Below are 1,190 nucleotides of genomic sequence, written 5' to 3' on the forward strand. Positions count from 1 at the left end.
CACACACACACACACACACAAATACACACGGTAACTCGAGCATGTGTGCATCCACAGCATATGGAGGCTATTGAATTACACTGAAATATTAACAGTGCCATTGGTAGATAGATAAGTGCTCTCTCACACACACAAACACACACTGAAATACGTACAGTTCATATTCGTATAAAGACAGAGACGTGCACATACAGTGTTTGTGTTTCAGATTATTCCTTTTTTAATCTCTTAATGTTTTTTGTTCTTATACCCAGCCTATTTCTTTTTTATTTTGACCTCCATTTTGTCCCATTTTCCCTCTCCCCAGCACTCCCTCCATCCCACTATTCACCCATCATGTCAGAGCCGTCTCCAGCCTGGTGGAAGCTGACTTTCCTGAGGAGAAAAAAATCCCAGCCCAAGGTTCTGTATGAAATCCCTGCAGAGTTTGTTTCCAACGCCTCCAGCGGTCAGCATGGGTCCAGCCCAGCCACCGGAGCTGGCGCCCACCCAGAGGACATGGTGCAGGACTCTCAGCTGGACGCCCGACTGGAGAGGATCATGGATAAAACAACGGGCAGCAAAGGGCGCCAGGTCAAGGTTTCTCACTCTGGGAGGTTTAAGGAGAAGAAGAAAGTGCGAGCCAGTCTGGCGGAGAACCCAGAGATGTTTCCAGAAGGTGACCCTGCCAGAGATGAGAACCAGAGGGCTGGAACAGAACACACACTAAACATGAACAGGGATGCATCGGTAGGGAGAGATTAAAGCGTGTCATTCGTGGCATCTCTCTCCCATTGTTGTCAGTTGATGGAGCCTAAATTTGGGAACACTTTTCGCCTCGTCTTCAAAATGGCCACTGAGACACTCATCAGAATAAGTTACATTTAGACTTTAACTTGTGTGAAATGTGCCTAAATAGTTAATGTTCCTATAGAGAAGATGAGGTTTTCCCAATCACTTCACTACAAAAGAAAACATCCAGTGGCCACGGGTGTCAGCTGCTGCATCATCTGCTTGATAATAGAACTATGATGATTGCAGGAATTAAACTTCAACCTTTCCAATCCTCACCTAGTCCAGTGTGTTGTTTAGATGTACCGGGGTCAAACCTGTGACCTTTCCGTTACTGGATGGATTATCTAACTAGCAGATCATGGACCTTTGGACCTTTGGACCTCATGTGAGACTGCAACTGTTTAGCACCTTGAACT

The 1,190-nt window shown here is 45.9% G+C and overlaps 1 protein-coding gene across 1 annotated transcript in view; it reads left to right on the top strand.

Annotated features, from left to right (window-relative positions):
- Window positions 1–1,130, top strand: part of prr15la (proline rich 15 like a) — a 9,822-nt gene extending 8,692 nt beyond the window's left edge. The window contains exon 3 of the mRNA XM_032538245.1: window positions 308–1,130. Coding sequence (XP_032394136.1) covers window positions 337–744 — 408 coding nt within the window. The 5' untranslated portion in view covers window positions 308–336 and the 3' untranslated portion in view covers window positions 745–1,130. The remainder of the gene's footprint in view (window positions 1–307) is intronic.
- The last annotated feature ends 60 nt before the right edge of the window (window positions 1,131–1,190 follow it).

This window comes from Etheostoma spectabile, chromosome 15, assembly GCF_008692095.1.
Source record: "Etheostoma spectabile isolate EspeVRDwgs_2016 chromosome 15, UIUC_Espe_1.0, whole genome shotgun sequence".
Taxonomy (NCBI): Eukaryota; Metazoa; Chordata; class Actinopteri; order Perciformes; family Percidae; genus Etheostoma; species Etheostoma spectabile.